Source organism: Ambystoma mexicanum, chromosome 9, assembly GCF_040938575.1.
Source record: "Ambystoma mexicanum isolate Mex_15411 chromosome 9, UKY_AmexF1_1, whole genome shotgun sequence".
Taxonomy (NCBI): Eukaryota; Metazoa; Chordata; class Amphibia; order Caudata; family Ambystomatidae; genus Ambystoma; species Ambystoma mexicanum.
Window position 1 is genome coordinate 739,879,444 of NC_090931.1, and position 18,477 is coordinate 739,897,920.

An 18,477-nucleotide genomic window follows, 5' to 3' on the forward strand; every position below is an offset into this window, starting at 1 on the left:
CCCGATCACTGCAGGGTCTCGCCAGTAGCTCCACCCCTCCGGGCTGCCCGAGCTTCCTGTGGGCTTTTTAGTTCGCACTTCCCCTGCCGGTGGCCATCTTTATGTCTGTGCCCAACGGTTTATCGCACTAGCAGATCTCAATATGGCCGGGTGCCGTGGCTCACTTGCCACCAACTGTCAGCGAATTCCAATGCCCGGGGTGTTCCGACACTGAATGTTCCATGTCTCCGCCCAAGAAGAGCACTTTGTCAGGATTTTAGCAGGATTTCAGCAAGGCCTGGAGCGGCAGCAACAAAGCATCACAGCCTCCCTCATCCACTGCTTGCCGGCCACGCCCCATGAATTATAAATAATTGAGGTATAAGTGACTACTGCAGTCAATTGAGCCAGAGTTCCAATGCATAAGAGACATTACTGGGTGTTGTGATGAATCTTACAACATCATAACTCTCCTGGGGAATTTCTCTCTCCATATGACCACAGAAAGGCACCCGCTACGCTACCTGATCCTGACCCCTGGGGGTGTCTGTCTGAGGAGTACCATAGGAGGGGAGACAACTCTCATGAGTGGGAGGTGGACTCGCCAGCTGGAACATGTCATCTCCCTTTCCACTCATAGTATAACACCAACACGTTAATTTCCCGATCCCATATGGCATACTGTAATATGAAACCAGAACATCCAATTCAGACTGACAACAAGGCTCTTTCATACCCTTGTAGTAGAAAGACTGAGAAGAAGAAGAGCATTAGAGCAATGCAGAGCGCTGAAGCCTGTAATCCAAAGACACGCTCTAGTTGTTGGAAGAATCCCATAGCTGCCGGAACAGTTTAATACATCAAGCGTCAAGAAACATTGAGAACCACTTCTCCTGATGCGGGTTGGGAAACGGAGAAGAAGCAAATTGCAGCGGGAAGCAAGGAAGCACCTGGAGGCGCTGTCACAAGAGGCTCCGAAGCCGGAGGTTCACTGCGTAGAGGCCAAGAGCAGAGGAAGCTGTGGAATGAAGGCCGAGGCATCACGGGTACTGGAGAGCTGACGAGGAGGAAGTGAGCCGCTTGGAGAATTGCAGACCTCAGAGCACTCCGAAGCAGCCAAGAGAAATCGGTGACCCCAGAAAGGGTAGTCAGGACGCCGGGGTGCTTTTGGCATATACCCAACACCATTGAAGGAAAATGACATGAACCCGAACAGGGAAGCTGGGAAGCCAAGTCAATTGTGAAATGAAGCAAGTGAAAGTGGGTCTAGCGCCTAATGGTTCAGTGAAGAAAATATAAAAGCGTGGAACTGTTACACATTGAGAAAGTCCTGGCAGGGGAGTACACCAGGCAAACTGATTGCGAATCTGGGACCTGCACCCAGTTGTGTTAAGACTAGTGTTTAGAAGTGAAGGAGGAGTGTGTACCAGACCGAAAGAGGAGGGAGTGGGATTCATGCTTGCCAAGAAGCTGCATATACACTGAGGAGGGAGTCATCCTCTTGATTGTGTGAAATCTAGGGGAAGGGAGTCATTCCCTTTGGAGTTGAAATTTTAAATATTGTGACTAGGGGAAGGGAGGCATTCCCCTAGTGATTGGAAATTTTTATTGCCATGAGAAGAGAGGCAACCTCTTGGTACTGTGAACATTGCGACTAGGGGAAGGAAGGCATTCCCCTAGGGATTGGAAATTATGTTTGCCAAGAGAAGAAGAGTAACCTCTTGGTATTGTGAGCATTGCAACCAGGGGAAGGTTGACATTAACTCTAGTATCAATGGAGAACTCTGAGGCGCCTAAAGAAGAGAAGTAACTTCTTGGCATTGTGAAACTGAGGAAAAGATCAAGGGAACAACCATACTCCTTTGAAACTGTGAACTGTAAAGAGCATGAGAAACTCAGGGGAAGGGAATCATCTCCTTAGACTTGTGGAACTTTAGTTGTTACTTTTTGCACCTTTTGGAGTTTTATGTTGGGACTTTGGAAAAGAGCTGCAGACGACCCGTGTAAAGACAATTTCCCTTTTCACTTCAGCTTGAGTTTAGCGTGTAAAGGTCAGGTTAGGATTTGTACACAGGGCGGAGATCTTTACTTAGGGCATTCTGACACAGACATTCTTTATTTCCGTTGAGGCAGGGAAACCCCTCTTAGAGTTAGGGCAAGAGAGCTCTTTCTCCAACTCTCTTTTAACATCAATAAAAGTCTTTGCCAACCACCGCAATGCCCTTGTGTCCAAGTCTTACTCCAGGTTCCTTACAGTGTTCGGTATTGACTAGCACAGCATTTGTATAGGGCGCTATCCTGTTCTGAGGAGTCTCTAAGTATTTCAAGGGCCTAATTAATCTAATAATCTGTTTAATTAAATGCTTTGTTAATTCAAAATCAGATGATGATTACTGTATATACACAAGGGAAAAACATGACCGCAATATAACGGGATACTCATTTGAAGGTTAACTTCACTCAGGGTTTCTTAATGAGAATGATCCTATATTTCCTGTTAACAGGTACAACAGTAACTGTAGCAAAGCTATTTAAGAATCTTCCTGTGAGAAAGCAATTTTATTCAACAAGTAAAAAATGCAAGGATGAACTTAAAAGAATCCAAGACCTGCTGATAGCTTATGGAATTATAAAACCTGAAGTGCGCATCATTTTCACACATAACAAGGTAAGTGGTTTATTTTCGTTTATATGAATGCTGCATTCATTTTAAAATAGCTTTGATATATCTTTGCAAACTTTATTAATGTCTTATAGCAACTGCTTCTGTAGTTACAATATTTTTAAATCTGTGTTCTAAACATGTTGCAATTCCAATCTTAGTATTCACGCATTACTCACAGCAGTAACTATCGTACTCCTAGGCTATGGCCTATGTTGTTACATACTAATGAAATGTTCATCCCAGTATGGAGGGGTAGGAGCACAAAGTATTACATTTCTAAAGATAAGGTGCATGCTGAGCATCGACATCACTCAGACCTTGACCGCATGCATGTCTGCTGGTTCAGTCCCCTTACCCTTTGTATCCAAAGACCAAAGACTAGATAGAGTGCCAATAATAGGTGGGACACCTGGAGGAAGGCATGTATTGGCTAGGGGTACAAATATCACTACTATTAGTAACTTGCCCTTACTATACAATCCTGTGGTAGGTCAGACATAGGTGATTGACAAAAAAACATGTTTTCAAATGTTTCAAGTTCATTAAAGTAAAGAAAAGGCCTCCATTATCACTGCTTCTAAGATGATCAAGGCTCCCTATCCTAGACCATTTTAAAAAAGGGTGCTCCTCAGGACGTGTTAGACAAATAAACCTTGTCCTCTGTCCATACCCCTTTGCCCTGACTTTGCCACTAATCACAAAAACATAACTTAACCTAGAGAAGTTTTCTTTACTCCCCCTTTTCTTTTGGCTTGTGCTTGCTGGTTCATGCGCCCCTCCCAAATGTCTCTCAAATTCTTCTTGTGGTCTTTCAGGCCTTTACCTGCTCATACAGTTCAAAGTAAGTTCCTTGGGTTTGTATTCCAAAGGGGCTTCCTGACCCCCTGAACAAAGTCTTGCTTAGCTGGGAAAGTTAATTCCTTAAAAGCAACATTGGAACTTCTAGATCATTCATTGTTGTAGCTAGGGTCTCTGCTCACCCCTCCAGGGTGTTTCAACTTCTTTGAAGCAATGGATTTTCTTGCTCCAGCATAGACCTTCTGACTTTACTTATAACTTTAAAAAGTCCTGGATTCCCTCCCTTCTTGAGTGGCTTGAATTTTCAGCACGGACTGGGTTCTCAGGTCCTTCAGACCTATGTTTCTCTAGTGGCTCTTTCCTCCTCACCGGGTCCTTGTTTCCGGCTCACACCACCTGGGTTTTTCCATTTCTCTTAAGTCTATGGAACCCATTGCAGGATCTGTGTTTCATGTTCACCCCTCCTAGTGGTTTCTATTTTTCTCAGGTCTTTGGTAGTCCCATATGGGCCCTCAGATCTTTTAGCCTGCCTCGAAATGCCCCCCACCCACCCTCGAGGAGTGCCTCTGTGCTCTGCCACCCTCTATGCTGTGCTGACCATTGTGACGATTCAGCAGAAGTCGTCACTTCTCCCCGAGGGGGAGACCCTTTCCATGAGACCAGGGACGTGAGGCAGCGCTACCCGATAGTCCCGCTGGGGGTGGTACAGTGCGGAAATGATCTCATGGGGAAGGACTTCAACCCCTCCCTCACACCTTCCCTGAGGAGAAGGACGAACAGCTGAATAGAATTAGGCACAATATCCCCAATCTAACCTTCTCAAACCCTTCACCATCTTTTAGCCAGGCTCCACTTGCTAGCACTTCCATTTGCTATAGCATTATACCATTTACTGACTCCAGTACTGAGACACTGACTCCAGTACTGAGACAAAGAAGAATACCTAGGCGGCAGGTACTGACACAAAGAGGATGCAGGAAGCACACTTCGAGTGGATTGTGTCCTCCAACGTATTCCTCATCTTAGATGTATTTCATCCAGCTTTGCTGCTCTTCGGAAATTTTTGTTGGCAGAGGGCGCCGTGCGTCGATGTCGAGTCGATAGTCCCTCGAGGGCCTCCGTCGAGGGTGACGTCATCGGGTGTATAAGTAGCACGCGCGGCGCCGGTTGCCTCAGTTCCGTTTTTCCGCAGTACATTGCTTCGGACATTCGGCACGCCTTGAGTTCTGTCAGGAAATAATATATTACGAGAAGAAACAATGTCCTCGTCATCGACGCCGACCACGACCCCGAGATCGGGTTTTAAGAAATGCAAGTCGTGCGGCTCAAAAATGGCGATCACGGACCTGCACCGCGAGTGTTTGTGGTGTCTCGGGGAAGGCCACGACATTGAGGCCTGTTCAAAGTGTCAGGCGATGACGGGAAAGGCCTTGCGAGAAAGGAGAGGAAAGCTACAGGTAGATCGGAAGGATCGGAAAGCCTCTAGCATTGAATCGAGACCCCATGGGGAAAAATCTCCTTGACACGAAAGGCATAGATCCAGATCTCGAAGCGATTCTCATCGCTCGTCGTCTTCGTCGAAAAAGTTGAAGAAACAACGCCATAGATCTCCCTCCACCTCATCGTCAGACGAGTCTCCGAAAATGAAATGCCCCACAAAACATTCATCTTCAGAAGAGTGGGAACCATTTAGGGTCAAAATGATGGAGGTGTTTGAGAAAGCGAAGCCTCGGTCCGCGCCTTCTTCGGAAGCCGGCCGGGAACGTCATCGCTCCGACACTTGCGTGCCCTCGAGCCCGGGTGATCGTAAAAGGAAGGATAGAGAACCTCCCAGGACGCCGAGCGAAAAACGCTCGAGTCGAGTCGTCCGCTCGAGGTCACCGACGCCGTCGGAGACCTTCCACAGCTCGAAGGGGAAACTGTTGAAGGCCGCCTCGATGCCCTCGAAGCAGACCCTGTCGAGGACCACAATGTCATTGACACCGTCAACGCCTTTGACGTCGACGCCAAAACCTTCGGCGCCAAAGGCTCCAACCAAGCCAGGGCAGCTAGAAAAGGAGAAGGAGAAAACTGCAAGACATGTATCTTCTTCAAAATCTAGTATTATACCTCCTCCTCCTACTCCTCAGAGAAGGTTTTCAAGCCTCTCCCTAGGAAGGAGTTTTTCAAATCCTTGACCTCAATTATTGAGGATCAAGAGAGATCCGAAGAGGAAGATGTACCTTTTGGGTTGGAATATGGCACCCAAAATGTCCCAGAATGCTTAATATCAGAAGAAAGCAGGATGAAGGATATGGTGGAGTCCTTACATAATGCAAGTGGCATTGATACCTCTCCTGAGAATGATTTTGGTAGACCAGATCCAGGAGAGCATGCCAGTCCATCTTATCGTCAATTAATGACAAAGGTGGTAGACTACTTGGGATGGGCTAAACCAACAGCCCAATTCGTCCAGGACGATTTGACAGACATATTCGATCATGGTCCCACTGAAGACCCCGTTTTACCATTTCATGTAGCCGTACAAAACAGGGTGGCCAAGAATTGGGAAACTCCGGATTCTATTCCTCCGGTGAATAAATCCCTAGCATCAAAATACCGCCCAGCCACTAGCGATCCCCGGCTATCTGTCAAAACATCCAACTCCCGAGAGTTTGGTCATACAGGCAGCCACAGCTTCCAACAAACTTGCGTACCCGTCTATCCCTCCAGACAGGGACGATAAGCGTGTGGATGGTTGGGCACGGAAGGTATTTTCAGCCGGGAGCATGGCATTAAAATCTGCCAACTCCACATGTGCCTTGGCAAAATTTTCATACACTCTGTGGGAGTGCATCACAATGGCGGCGGAGCACATACCAGAAGGGGATGAAGGGGAAGGTTTCCTAGCCATCGTTAGAGATGGAAAGGAGGCCATGCAGGAATCCCTTCAATCTGGATTGGACACTGCAGATAGTGTAAGCAGGTCCATGGGCACTAGCACGGTAATGCGCAGGTTTGCATGGTTATGGAAGTCTGGTTTTGCACCGGACGTACAGAACCGCCTCCTGACCATGCCTTTTGACGGGTCTCACCTTTTTGGCAACAAGGCTGACGAGAGCCTTGAAAGGTTGCAGACCTCAAAAGCAGCGGCCAAATCTTTAGGAGCTGCCATTAGGCAACCTCAGCCTTTTCGTGCGCAAGGACAATCATGGAGGGGACGATCCTATCGTTATTATACCTCATACGGGAAGACGAGAGGAATGGCCAGTCAAACGGGCCAAAGAAAAGCCACTCGTGGTGGACGAGGAAAACGTGCTAAGCTAGCTCCAGCTGCAGCCTCTTTGCCATCAGCGGCTGCAACATCCGCCACAAAACCACTTTGAGGATTTGCACCACAAAACACCTGTAGGAGGCAAGCTGTCGCAGCATCTGCAAGAATGGCGAGCCATTACTTCAGATGTTTGGGCTCTAGAAATAATAGCCCAAGGCTATTGCCTTCCTTTTCTAAAGCAACCTCAAAGCAATCCACCAGGGAGACACCCGTTGAAGTTTTCAAATCCACTCCTACAGCAGGAAGTTCTAACCCTGCTGGAGAAAGGTGCCTTAGAACCAGTACCTGCAGCGGAGAGGAACTAGGGTTGGTAGTCCCCGTATTTTTTGATCCCCAAAAAGGATGGAGGACTGAGACCCATCTTGGATTTAAGAAGCTTGAACAAGTTCCTCAGGAAGGACAAGTTCAAGATGGTTACTCTTTCTCAGATCCTTCAGGCCCTTCAACTCCAGGACTGGTTGGTGTCATTGGACCTCCAGGATGCTTATTTTCATGTGCCGATTCATCTCAAGCACAGAAAATACCTGAGGTTCGTTGTTGGCGACTCACACTATCAGTTTCGAGTCCTGCCATTCGGGTTAACCTCCGCTCCGAGGGTCTTCACCAAGTTAATGGTAGTGGTGGCAGCGCACCTCAGGAGAGGGGGGATTCATGTCTACCCCTACCTGGACGACTGGCTGATCAGAGCGCGCTCTGCCGAGCAAGCTTTGGATCATCTGAAAGTCACCTGTCACTTCCTCCACAAACTGGGCTTCTCCCTCAACTTAAAGAAGTCTCAAATGACACCTTCCCAACAGCTTCAATACATAGGAGCTGTATTAGACACATCCTTGGGAAAGAGCTCGCCTCCCAAGACGAGGGCTCAAGACATTCTTCAGATGGTTTCAAAATTCCAAAATGCCCAGAATCTCCAGGCTTAAGACTTTCTACGGTTGCTCGGCCTCATGGCATCCTGCATTTTTCTGGTGCCAGAGGCATGCTTGAGGATGAGATCCCTTCAATGGGCCCTAAAGACTCAGTGGTCCCAGTTCCCGGGTCAAATGACGGATCTTCTTCAGATTCCGAACAAGATCAGACCTTTGCAGAGAACATCTTAAAGGGAGAACCCTTTTGGCAACCATGGCCGGAGGTCACAGTAGTGACGGACGCCTCACTCCTGGGGTGGGGAGCACATGGCAACGATTTGAAAATAAACGGTCGCTGGTCTCCATCGGAGTCGAAACTACATATCAACCTTTTGGAGATGAGGGCAATCAGACTAACGCTGAAGGCCTTCCTGCCATCTGTCAGGGGAATGAATGTCCTGATAATGACGGACAACACAGTGGCCATGCACTACCTAAACTAAAGAGGAGGTGTGGGGTCACAACCCCTGTGCAGAGAGGCAATGCAGCTCTGGTATTGGGCGATTCAGGAGGGAAACTCTTTAACGGCAATTCATCTAGCCGGGGAAGAGAATATGACGGCAGATGCTCTGAGCAGGCAGAGCACGGTGTCCCACGAATGGGAACTGGCTCAGGAAGTCATTCAAGAGATCTTCACCCTTTGGGGAACCCCTCAGGTAGACCTATTCGCAATCAGTACCAACCGAAAATGCGAAAGGTATTGCTCAAGGGAATTTCCCCCTAGAGGAGCCCTGGGGGACGCGTTTGTGGTGGAGTGGAATTTCCCACTATTGTACGTGTTCCCTCCGATTCCCGTCATTCCTCAGGTCATCAGGAGGCTGAGACGCTTCAGGAACTGCATGATCCGAATTGCCCCGGATTGGGCCAGGAGAACGTGGTATCCGGACCTTCTAGATATGTCCATCTGTCCTCCAGTGCGTCCTCCTCAGAGAGAGAAACTTCTCTCTCAAATGGAAGGTCAGGTTCTCCACCCAGAGGTCAGAACACTCAACCTTCATGCTTGGTATCTGAAAGTCTGAGATACAGGGATTGGAACCTTCCAGATGATGTGATGGAGGTGTTGCTTTCGGCAAGAAGGCCAGCAACAAAATCTTTGTACCGTTGCCGTTAGAAAAAGTTTGCAACTGGTGCAGGGAAAAAAATGTCGATCCTTTTCTATGTTCTATTCCGGAAGTACTATCTTTCCTTCTGACCCTAGCACATAGAGGTCTGAATATCGGAACAATAAAAGGTTACCTTGCGGCGCTTTCCATCTTCAAGCGCTCAGCGGAAGAATGCTCCTACTTCAAAATTCCTTTGATAACACAATTCATAAAAGGTCTCACTTATGTGTTTCCTCCTCACCCATTTCAAGTACCGATTTGGGATCTAAATTTGCTATTGAAATTCTTAATGTGTGCCCCTTTTGAGCCTATGCACACGTGTCCTTTAAGATTATTAACATGGAAAATAGCATTTTTAGTTGCTCTAACATCAGCAAGAAGAGTGAGCGAATTGCAGTCACTATCTTCTGGGCCACCCTATACTGTGTTCCATAAGGACAGGGTTGTGTTGAGGGTTAAACCATCATTTTTACCGAAGGTAATATCTGATTTTCATTTAAATTAGAAACATGTTTTACCCTCATTCTATCCTCCACCTCATCCATCTAAGGAGGAAGAAAGACTACACAGACTGGACCCAAAAAGAGCTTTAAGCTTTTACATCTCTAGGCTTTCTAGACTTAGAGTGGACAACCAGTTGTTTATAGGCTACACTGGAAGAAAGCTGGGTCAATCGGTAACAAAACAAACAATTTCGCGCTGGATGGTACTTTGCATTTCAGAATGCTACAGACTAGCACAAAAAGACCCACCTGAAGGGTTAAGAGCTCATTCCACCAGAGGCATCGCCTCTTCCACAGCCCTTCAAAGAGGTGTCCCTATAAGGTCCATTTGCGAAGCAGCAACTTGGTCTTCGCTTCACACCTTCTCAAAATTCTATAACCTGGATGCTTCCCAGTCTAGGGAGCTAACTTTTGGAAAAGCAGTGCTTTACTCTGCCATCTAAGGGCATTTAAAAAATTTTAAAAAATAAAATCTGACCCCTCCTCCAGAGGAACTATGCAAAATACTGCTTTGGGAGCCTATCTAAGATGAGGAATATGTTGGAGGACACAATCCACTCAAAGAACAAGTTACCTCTTACCTGGTAACGTTCTTTCGATTGGATGTTCCTCCAACGTATTCCTCAACTCCCTCCCAACCTACCCCTCTGTAGATTTTTTCCGGGTTATTGCCATCTCAAATCTCGCAAGGCTGATACTTGTCTGCTGGCACAATCTACACAGTACAAGATCACAGATACAAAAGAGGGGAAAAACAGAACTGAGGCCAACGGGCGCCGCGCGTGCTACTTATACACCCGATTACGTCACCCTCGACGGAGGCCCTCGAGGAACTATCGACTCGACGACATCGACGCACTGCGCCCTCTGCCGAAAAAATTTCCGAAGAGCAGCAAAGCTGGATGGAATACATCTAAAATGAGGAATACGTTTGAGGAACATCCAATCGAAAGAACGTTACCAGGTAACAAGTAACTTGTTCTTCCGTCAACTCGGAGGAGCATTCTAGCCTTCCAGGAAGAAACATACCTGTACAGACTTTAAAAACCAAAGAGGGACTTGACATGATGTTAAGCCTTCCCCTTAGCAACAGCATTCGTGGAAGCTGTTCGGTGCAGGAGTTTAAAAGGACTGGGACGCCGGCGGAAGAGGAGACTTGTCTCTACCAGGTCTGACACAAGACCCTGCAAGAAGCTGGCTAGGCAGTAGCACGGCTTCCAGGAGGAGGTGGATCGTGCGGTCCGTAACTGGTACTGATAATTTAAGGCACCAAAGGCTGCGGAGTCGCCGCAGTGACTCAGAAGCCGTCAGAAGACTGCGAAGGCCAGTGCAGACCCAAGGAGAGACTGAAGCCCGGCAAGAAGATCTTTGCATGAGAGGAAATCTTCCTCACGTCAGTGATGGTACCACCACTGACCACCAGAGAAGGGTCAAGGACCTGAATGTGAGAGTGTGTGACTTTTGCATTTGAGGATGTCTTCCTCGTGTTGGTGGTAGCCCCAAGGCCACAAACTGTCAGAGAAGGGTTTAGGACCCCAACGATAAAGATCAAGATAACGATATGAGTCATCTTTCTTGTGCTAGTGTTTGGCAGTGTAGTGAACCAAGTAGGCCAATTCAAAGAAGAGACGAAAGAGAAGCAAGAGTCTGGGACCCAGTACCAGAAAGAGATAAGTCATCTTCCTAATGGCATTACTTAACAGGGAAGTAAACCAAGTCAAAGAAGAGGTGAAACCAGAATTGAGTGTTGTAGTTGTGAAGCCTGATTGAAAGAAGACCAGGAAAAGGGAGTCATTAACCCTTATGGTGATGAACTGAGAGCAAGATACCAGGAGAAGGGAGTCATTCTGGTAGCCGGGAACAGCCGTAAAGACCAAGAAGTCCTGGGGAATGAAGTCATTCCCTGGGGCTATCTGAAAACACATGTCAGTAAAAGGGAGTCATTTTCTTGACCCACCAACCGTAAGTACCAGAGTGTTTGGGACTCTACTATCAGGGGATGGGAGCCATTCCCCCTGATAACATGTGAGAAGTACTGTTTGGAACATTACTAGCAGGGGGACAGAGCTATTCCCCCTGTCAACGTGTGAGACTGTTTTTGAGCTGAATAGAACTGTTACCACAAACCACGCACTTGAACCCAGGAGAACGGAGTCATTCCACTGGGATCGGCCAGAATGATACTACTTTAGTTATAGTTTCTAGTGTGAGGGTCAGAATCAAGGTTTTCATGACCTAGGACGATGGACATTTTGATTTGACCGACATCCTGACAGTCCCCTTAGATCTTTTAGTTGAGGCCAGGGTACGCCCCTTCTTAGAGATCGTGATAGGTAGGTATTCTTTTCTCTGTTTCACTGAATAAGGCTTTGCCCACAAATATGCCACCTTTGTGTCAGCCTCCTCCTTCTGCACTCTTACACTGTGTTCCTGCTTTTCTGCTTGGTTCTTCATCTAGTGAGGGGGCTGCTCTGGTAAAGGCAGAACTGCGTTTCTCTGGTCGTCTGTTCTCCCTCAGTGGTGCTTCTCTTGAGCCTTGATTCATGCACGCCGGTGCACCACGTCGGCGGGGGTTCAGTATCTCTCCTTCGGAGACTAGTGTGTCTTGGGCTCTCCACCTGCTTGGGCTCGGTAGCGTTCCATGGGCTCTGGGATTCCTCAGCCCACTATGTATTCAACATGGTCCTGCCTCCAGGCTGGATTGGCGCTGTAGTGTAGACTTCCGCTGTGCGCAGCCTTTCTCAGGCCGAGCCTCCTGCAGCAGTTGATTCCCTTCCAGCAGTTGTCTCTCTCCTGCTGGTACAGGTCTTGCCCCTTTTACATTGCTCCCTGCAACGAGAGATGCAAGTCCATTGGTTGCTACATTCTGGAAGCTAGGTGGTGTCAGCAGCCAAACCAAGCATATTTAAAGGCCCCTTTACATTATTATTGTGTTCGGCCCCCATCTATCCAACAAACAATTGGGACTCTGGTATTAAGGGATTCCTTGTCCCCTAAGGGTATCGTCAACCCCAGTGAGATCCCACTGTCCCTGTTCCGTAGGGAATGTTTTCCTATTCCCTAAGGGGATGGCTCCCCCTGGGGAGAAAGGGCAAATTCTCTGGATTCATCAGAATCCTATACTCTTTACTAATAGGAAAATAAGAAGTCATTACTAAGATTCTGAGCGTGAGGCAGCCTGAAATATAAGATTGGTGTTTAGCAAAAAAAATGCTTTGGTAAGCTTGGCCAACTAGACATTCAACATCAAGCCACTGTCTTAATATATCATTCTTACAGAAAACATATGCACCAGGGCATGAAGCCTATTGAGAGATTGCATGTTTTGAAATGAATAGCAACTAACAGTTGAGTCTACAAGCTGGTCAAGATCTTCCAGTATGTTGATGACCCCATCTGAAAGTGAACTGCTCTCGCTCAGAACCTCCTAAGGCTCTACATGTTAAAGAAAATATATCACTTAAGTGGGACTCCCATCAAAGATGATACAACCCAAACTAAGTGATATGCTCCAGTAAACATCCATCTTTCTTCTTACTTTTCAAAGTATGTAAATTAGTTTGGAAACAGATTCTTTATTAAAAATGGAACTAAAAAGCACAGGTTAACACACTTGTTCAAGCGTGTTGCCCAGTTGACCCTCTGTTAGAGAGCTAGCTTAAATCAAAATGAACACATACAGAATTAGGAATAAAGGCCTTCGGTCAGGATTAGTAGCATTTATCAGCAGGCAAGACATTAGCTCTGCCCAGCGTACAAAACATGTGTTATGATAGCTGAGAGATGATAAACAGTATTTACTGGTGGCAGTATTCACAGTAAGGCGTAAGATACGATTAGCCATCTGGCTGGACTGACTTTGACTCTGTATTGATCAAGAATCTTCAACATTCTACAGTGAAGTTCAAATATGATCTAGGAGCAGACACTGCGGCAAGTCACATTTATGTACTGCAGTTAGTGTGGATTCTACGTTGCTAGAGTGTGAAACCTGAAGGTGTCTCACCCTCTAGTCCCTGAGGATCTTTCATCCAGGTGGCCAGGACACGGCCATCGCTATTGGATCCAGTTCCTGGGGGTGGACCTGTACGGGAGGATCACTTGGATGAGGGGTCTTCGGGTAGTGGAAGTGGGACACCGAAGGGTGAGACGCAGTATCACCTTCCTTATAACAACTTTTCCCCATCCTACCAGGTAGGATACCTAGAAGCCCAAACCCCCACCCCCTTTTGCAACACAAACACTTTCTCACAGACGGTTCATTGTGACCGACAACAGACTAACACCTGAGCCGTATACCTGACATGTCCCAACACAAGGGTCAGGCAGAGTCAGGCAATTACTGATAATTACACATATCTGACTTCCATCCTACTTCCCCACATGGATAAAAGATGGAGCACGACCGCACACTCTGAGCAAGGCAAAACGCACAAGGAAGCAGCAATTCCGAGATGGCAGTTTAAACCAAGGAGAAAGGTGGCGAGACCAGAGAGGACGACAAGGAGGGAACTACCTTTGCCCTTTTTGGGGAACGACTGTGACTTTCAAGAGGCCTCGAGGGAGCGAAACATAAGACCGGGAATTGCAGCTGACGAACAGTGCAGTGTGTGTCAAATATACACGGGGCCCTCCCACATTGATAGCCAAGGCGTGGAGAAGCGATTGCCGCCATGGTACTGCGCTTGACTCCGACAGCAAAGCAACAGCAGTGAGTTGGAGAAACTGATAGCAGACTGGACTGTGCATCGCTCAAGGTTGCAAGTGGCAACATTGTATGAAGAAAGAAAATGTGTATACGATAGAAATTTATGAAACCAAAATAGCTACAAGATACAGAGTGGTCCGATGCCACGTGGGTGCTCACTCAAAGGTCTCTGTTTGGTATCCAACTGAGCGTGTAAGTATTATTGAACTGTGAAATCAAAGTGGTTCTGCAGCAGGTTAAGTTGAGTCCTGTGCACATTCGAAAGTCTTCGATTGCCTGTGAACCAAAATTGGTCTGAGCCCAGCTGCGGGGGACTAATTGTATAAAAGGGGTTCTGAGCCCAGAAGATGGGGTATCTCGGTTGAACCATGAGTCACCCAAGAAGATATTTCTGTGGCAAGTGTGAACCCGACTGAGGGATGCCTACACACTAAAGTTAGTCTGAGCCTGACTGAGAGAAGCAAATTGTATGAAAAAGGATCTGAGTCCAGCTGAGGGGGATCCAGGTGAAGAGTGAATAGCCCGACTTGAATATTTGGAAAGAAACTTTTTTTGTTGTTTCTGATACATCAGGCCCTCTGAGTCAAGAGACTTTGAACGTAAGATACTTGGACACAGAAGGCCCTGATGTCTGTAAAAAGGAACTGTGACCTCGTGCCGAAGAAGCCCAAGAGTGTGCTGTGCTCGAGTGACCCGTGTTGTCCCATGCTAAAAACGTGGATAAGGGAGGCCAACGGCCTGAACATCCTGACTTATCATTTTGTGAACACTTAATTATTTTTCGGAACATTATCCCACACTATTTGTAGCATAGCGGTAAGGATTGGCAATAGGTTTTATTTGCATAGGCCCTTTTTATTTGACTAGACTCCACCAGGACTGCATTATTATTATTTATTGGTGGTCGTAGCTTGCTCCCATCTTAGATTTAAGTTTAGATAGACGTTTTCCACCCCCTTGATACAAATGTAATGTCATTGTTTATTTGCACAGCGCTTCTACACAGGTGGAGTCCAGCAGGGCTCTGGGTTAATTGCAGACAGGCTGCCCTGCTCATGGAGCGTAAGCGGAAAGTGCAGTATTGCTGAACATAGTGCAGCGTCCCAGAGGCAAGTGCAAAAGACTGGCGGGGGAACCTGGGACCTGTAAGGCTCTGGAGGTGAACCAGACAACTAGTCAGCAAAAACTGAACAGAGTTAGGAAGAAGAAGGAGGAAGGAGGGTGGAGAGAAAGAGAGCGGAGGTTAGCAGGTGAGAGGGAGAGAGAAGGAGGAAGAGAAAAGGAAGTCTTGAGGAGTTTCAGGAACTTAAGGTGCTCCGGCTCAAGATGGAGAGAGGCGGGGGGCGCTGTGAGCAGCCAACGGATGCAGACATAGTTTGCTGCTGCTCCGTCTGGGCTGCCAGAAATCCTGCAAATATCCTGCAATGCATGAAGTGACCCAATCCAACTTTTATCCTGGCGAAGCAGTGTGGACCGACAACACCCTGATCAAGTTTGGTCGGCTTTTTGTGGTGTCCTAGGGCTGAAATTGGTACCAACGGCTGCAGCGGTGCGGGAGAGAAGCTGAGCGGTGGTGCCGCGGTGAGCTGGACTGGCTGGTGACCGTGGGCGGGATCCGGCTCGCTGCAGCCCCCGCGGCACCCTATAGGCACAACGGAGCGACATCGGCGCCGGGGAAGGAGGCACACACCGTGGTGAAGGGGGCGGCCGTAGAGGACCCTACCCAGGAGTGGGCTTTGAGGAGGCGGCAGACCCGCGGACCTCCCCTGGCCTGGCCCATGCTGGGGGCTGGGACGCGACACCGGTGAGGGAGTCGCCACGGCCGGACTGCTGCGGTGGAGCCTGGGGACGCCGTGGCAGACTGCGACAGAACGCGACGAGTCGCGAGTGACAGCCCGGACCTGCCTGTCGGGCCAGTGGTGAGTGCAGGCGGCCCGGCGGGAGCGGGGACCCGTGTGGCGTCCCGAGATTGAGACGCGGGCGCCTACGAGTGTCTGCTGGGGCATCCGGGCGGTCCGGCTGCTTGTCCGGCCCAGACTCCGCGAGTGTTCTCTGGAGCATTCTCCCCCCCGCCCCTCTGTGGGGCTTGAGGCGGGGGTTCATCTTTGGGCTGAAGTAAAAGAAAACCCGGAGCCGCATGGACACTGGAGGTGAGGGCCTGGGTGGATCCTTTGGTCGACGCAGGTATTTGGGCTGCCATTTTCTTCGACCCTGCGGAGTGCTGGTGCAATAAAACATGTAGGGTGGACATTGGAAGGAAAAGGGCGTAGGGATTTCCTGAGCTAGCCTGCGGCAGCTGGAGGTGCACAGGGGCAGCGAAACAGCCAAGTATTACACGCACAAGTGGAGGGGGCACCCGGGACTGCGGCTGAGAGGGCGCTTGATGCATCGCCCGCAAATCGAGGTGGGGACGGACCGAGCCCAAACTTGAGATACGGTGGACCTCAGTACAGACAGGAGAGAGCCCACAACATTTAAGAATCCTCAGAGGGCATTAAAGACTCTGGGAGGCTTAAAATGGCCTGAGACAAAAGGCACGTGCCCAGAGGCCTCCTCCCACCCCCACCCCCACCGACAGCAGCATACCGACTGCAAAGACCCAGGACCTGGGACAACCTGTGATACACCGGCCCCCTCCCTCCTGGACCCGTGGGTCGGAGACGCTTCCCTGCATGGGGCGATACATGCTACGCAAAACCATGGCACAGAATAAAATGGACAAATACACGACGGCCGTCCCGACAAAGGTCCCTGCTACCAACGGAAATGGAGGGAACGGCAATCCATTGCTGAAACGGGCCTGGTCCTGTCCCTAACCGATATAATAGTGGCTATTGGAGACTCGAGGAGATGTGGAAGCAAAAATAGACGGGCTATCCTCGTAGGTCTCCTTCCTCCGCCAGGACTTGAAGAATCTGTCGAATCTGGTGGGGGATACTGAGCGAAGGATCTCTGATGCTAAGAATGCGACCAAAAAGGTAGAGGGACGTCTGGCGCAAGTGGAGAAAAAAACTAGCCATTCTCGAGGTCAGGGCTGAAGACAGTGAGGGGCGCTCCAGGTGCAATAATCTCTGCATCCTTGGGCTACCAAAGCGGGAGGAGAGCCCATCGATGGAACTCTTCATGGAGGACTGGCTGGCAGACCTTAAGGCTCCCCAAAAACTCTCCAAATGTTTCTCCATCGAGAGGGCGCACAGAGTCCCCACGGGCAGACCGGTGCCCGGAGCGCCGCCTCGGACAGTAATTGCCAAGCTGATGAATTTCCGGGGCCGGGATACAATCCTGCACATGGCACGCTCAAAAGGTCCAATCACCTACATTGGGAATCGTATAGGCTTTTTCCCTGATTACACGCGGGAGGTCCGAAGGGCTCACCAGTCCTACGATTCAATTAAGCGGAAATTGGCTGCAGTAAATATCAAGTATGCACTTTTTTTCCTGGCCACTTTGAAACTGTACTACAGTAACTCAATCCAAGTGATTCACAACCCGAGAGAGGCGTGGGATTGGCTTGAAATCCAGGTCCTGTCCTCCCCGAGATCCAAGGAGTGCGCAGCAGGAGTAGGGACCAGCTCCGCTACCCCGTCCCGGGGGCAGACACCTATACCAAGAATGGACAGCACGGAAGAGAACTCACCCGGAGGAACTGGAAAGGCATGATAGATGCTGAAGATCTAGCAGAGCCACAGTGAACTGACGACTTCAGGGGAGGGGACCTAAGGGTCTCCCTGCCACTTCTTTGTGCACAAGCAGGGGACGGTTAATTTATGGGACACTTACACTCAACGGGCAGCCCAGGTTGGATGATTAGAACAGCAATCCAATCCATCGGGGGGGCCCCCCGGATAAGTTTTTCATGGTTCCTGGTTGTAAGTTCGGGCAACAGGTGCTTCCGGATGTGGGGGGGGGGAGTTCAAGGATGTGAGATTCAGATGGCGTGAGGCCAGCTTCTAGGCTTATGGGCGCTGTAGGCACCGGTTGCGCTGGGGGGGGAATCCGGCGTTTCGGATACTAGGGTAAGTTTCAGTTTAGAGAGTGCATTTTTGGTGGGGGGAATGTATGGGGGCGGGGCGGCGGGGGGGGACGCATGGTCTAGTTTACCCTCCTGAATGGCTGGCTATACTCAGCATGCTAATGGCCAGCGGACTGGCCAGCGGTCCTTGCTGACATGGAACGTGAACGGCCTAGGCCCAAGTATTAAACGAAAGTTAATACTGCAATACCTTAATAGATACTCCCCAGGGGTGGCCTTCCTCATGGAGACTCACTTGGTGGGAACGGAATGTGGGTTTTTCAGAAGGTCCAACTATCCGCAGTCATACCTGGCAGGATTTTCCAGAGGTGCCAGGGGCGCAATGAGACTTTTTCATACGCGCATCCTCCTCCAGGTCAAACGGTCCGTGCCGACCCTAGCGGCAGATATGTGGCAGTGCTGGGTGACCTATGGGGAGAACGATGGGGCTTTCTCTTGGCATATGCGCCACCTGCACTCACAGGAATCCT

The 18,477-nt window shown here is 49.0% G+C and overlaps 1 protein-coding gene across 13 annotated transcripts in view; it reads left to right on the forward strand.

The window, feature by feature from the left end:
• Positions 1 to 18,477, forward strand: part of PMS1 (PMS1 homolog 1, mismatch repair system component) — a 2,204,114-nt gene that overhangs the window by 834,830 nt on the left and 1,350,807 nt on the right. For all 13 annotated transcript variants that reach the window (XM_069615650.1, XM_069615653.1, XM_069615661.1 and 10 more), the window contains one exon: positions 2,484 to 2,647. In XM_069615650.1, the coding sequence (XP_069471751.1) occupies positions 2,484 to 2,647 (164 nt within the window). The remainder of the gene's footprint in view (positions 1 to 2,483; positions 2,648 to 18,477) is intronic.